The 2,907-nt window shown below is 50.6% G+C and overlaps 1 protein-coding gene across 1 annotated transcript; it reads right to left on the bottom strand.

Annotated features, from left to right (window-relative positions):
• Positions 1 to 509: 509 nt before the first annotated feature.
• On the bottom strand, positions 510 to 1,631 carry LOC144941916 (P2Y purinoceptor 8-like). Its single transcript, XM_078868417.1, has one exon. The coding sequence runs from the start codon at positions 1,629 to 1,631 to the stop codon at positions 510 to 512; it is 1,122 nt and encodes a 373-aa protein (XP_078724543.1).
• Positions 1,632 to 2,907: the final 1,276 nt, after the last annotated feature.

The raw sequence follows: 2,907 nt of genomic DNA, 5'->3' as shown, positions 1-2,907 counted from the left end.
TGGTTGAATAAAAACATGGAGCAGAAGGCAACGTCTTTAAATATTGGGCCAAAAAAACAGGAAGTTTGTGTTTCCAAACTCCAACATTTTTCTGCTTAGAATTGTATAAACGTAAGCACCGTTAATGAATTACGGTATACACAGTTGGTGATTTAGTTGGGTAAGTTTGGATGGGTATACCGTGGTACGTTTGGCGAATTATTTTTTCCTGGTTATTATTTCACGTGGAAGGAAACTTGGGGTAGAGTGTGTGACCTCACAAACGCCAAAACACATGGTCAGAGCAGTTACTCTCACCGCTCACCGCCTGCTTGATGCTGCAGAGCTATCTACAGGCACCGCCTTGATTCGCAACTTAACTGTCTCGTCCAGAAGCCACCAACCCAGCCGATAAGATCACACACATTTGTTTCCACCGCTGACAATGGAGGTTCCAGGAGCGTCATAAGGGTTGGAGTTGCACGGTTGAAAATATCCCAAAGAAACGCAGTAGCATGTACACTGTAATGTCACAACGGCCGTAATGAATCTTCTCTCTTTGACTTTACAGACGGAGACAGAGACAATGACACGGACTCCTTGCGCCGAAACGCAGCTGAGAAGCAGCAGAGAAGGCTGCGGACCTTCTGTCGGAAGGGCTTAGAGACGGCATAATAAACGAAAGAGTCCAGGCAGGTGTTAAGACTCGCCAGCGCCAGGCAGATCTTGTAGACCCCATAGAGGGACGTGTCCCGATACAACCATATGCGCAGTGCGTGCACCAGCAACGTGACGTTCGTGGGAACGAAGCACAGGACGAAGGCTCCGAGCACCGTGACGCACAGATGCACGGCCTTCTTCTTCTCCCGGTCCATCTGTTCCCCTCGTCGAGAGGAGCGCCTCAGTGAGCGCATGATGGCCACGTAGCAGAACGTCGTGGTGGCGAACGGAGCCAGGAAGGCGATGACGAAGAAGACCATGGAGTAGATGACCAGGAATTGGCCGCCCCGTCTGGTGAACACGTCGAAGCAGGTGGTGAGGGTGACGTCCGCTGTGTCCAGACCGGCGCCGGGGCCATTGACGCACGTCACCAGCTGCACGGTGTTAATCGGCACGATGGAGAGGACCATCAGCGCCCACATGACGCAGCTGAGCACGGCCGCGTACCTCGGGGTCCTCCACGGGCGCGACTTGACCGGATGCACCAGGGCGAGGTAGCGGTCCACGCTGATGCAGGTGAGCAGGAAGATGGAGCAGTGCGCGTTGAGGTAGGTGAGCGACACCACGACGTGGCACAGGACGGTGCCGAAGCGCCAGTCGTTGCCGTTGAAGTTGTAGGCGATGGCGAGCGGGAGGAAGAGCAGGTAGAGGAGGTCAACGGCGGCCAGGTTCTTGGTGAACACGGTGGAGGGCGTGCGCTTCACGTTCACCGTGGGGTTCACGAGGAACCACAGGGCAGCAGCGTTGGCCGGCAGGCTGACGATGATGACGACGATGTAGATTATCGGCTGCACTATTTGAGAGCTGTCCCCTTGAAGCCACTGCAGCGTGCTGTTTGTCAGATTTAGGCATTCCGTCTTACTTGTCGAGGGAATACTAGATGACGAAATGTTCGGCAAGAAATAATTCCACTGCGCCTCTGAATTGTTCATCTTGATAGCATGCGTGTTACACACACGCGGCTGCCTGGCCCTCTTTGAGTCTGCTACGGAGATGCGTTCATAGCAAAGTCCAGCAGAGCGAGCGCGTGTGGCTTATCTTTAAGTAAGTGCACGCCCGCCTCATGCCACTCCGCCCATTTACACAAACTGTGAGCAATGCATACAAACAAAAATAGCACTTCCTCTTCCGCGTCACCTTACAGCCTCTCGTGCCATTGGTGGAATGTTATCTGCAAATTTGGAATAGCCCAAATCGCAGGTGAAATGCAATGAAGCAGTTTTTTTTAGAAGATCATCTATAGGCACTCCATAGGAGGTGCAAAGGTAAAGCCCGCTGAGCTGAGCTGTCTTTTATAGGCGACCTGGTCACACGTGGTAGGTCGTGGTCTAGATCATGACACGTGGTAGGTCGTGGTCGTGGTCTAGATCATGACACGTGGTAGGTCGTGGTCTAGATCATGACACGTGGTAGGTCGTGGTCGTGGTCTAGATCATGACACGTGGTAGGTCGTGGTCTAGATCATGACACGTGGTAGGTCGTGGTCGTGGTCTAGATCATGACACGTGGTAGGTCGTGGTCTAGATCATGACACGTGGTAGGTCGTGGTCGTGGTCTAGATCATGACACGTGGTAGGTCGTGGTCGTGGTCTAGATCATGACACGTGGTAGGTCGTGGTCTAGATCATGACACGTGGTAGGTCGTGGTCGTGGTCTAGATCATGACACGTGGTTGTTGGTCTTAACTCGCGTGTGAGTTGAAGATATGACAACTCTTAACTTATGGAATTTGTAGAATCTGCAAGTTGTTCTGTGCTGCCGCTCCAAATGTTGAACTGATGGCTCACCCATGATAAAGTACTTAAGGCAGCACTGGGCTAAGTCATTACTCTGAAGAAATATCAAAAACAATAAATTGGAACAAAAAAGGTGAAGACAAATCTAGGAAACAGACGTATTGGCTCCTTGCCATACTTATCTCTCCAGTTTAACACGTATGAGGCGCCTTTCGCGACCAATAGCATCCATACTACAGGTTTTTTTTTATTAGATCGCGTAAATATATAAATGTGTCATTAAACCCGCCACCACCCGACACAGCCAACTAGCAAGGTTTGTCACGTAAACAGAACGTGCCAATTCGTTACTAGTACAGCACACCGGTGTGTTAGAGAGCCAAGCCACAACATTTACAATCTGAGTACGACGTTTTGCCAGTAATTACAACGAACTTATATCTCTCCATATAAAACATAACAAATATGTTTT

The sequence above is a fragment of the Lampetra fluviatilis genome, chromosome 25, assembly GCF_964198595.1.
Source record: "Lampetra fluviatilis chromosome 25, kcLamFluv1.1, whole genome shotgun sequence".
Lineage (NCBI taxonomy): Eukaryota > Metazoa > Chordata > Hyperoartia > Petromyzontiformes > Petromyzontidae > Lampetra > Lampetra fluviatilis.
Note: the sequence above shows the minus strand (reverse complement) of the source record. Positions and strands in the feature narration are given on the sequence as shown.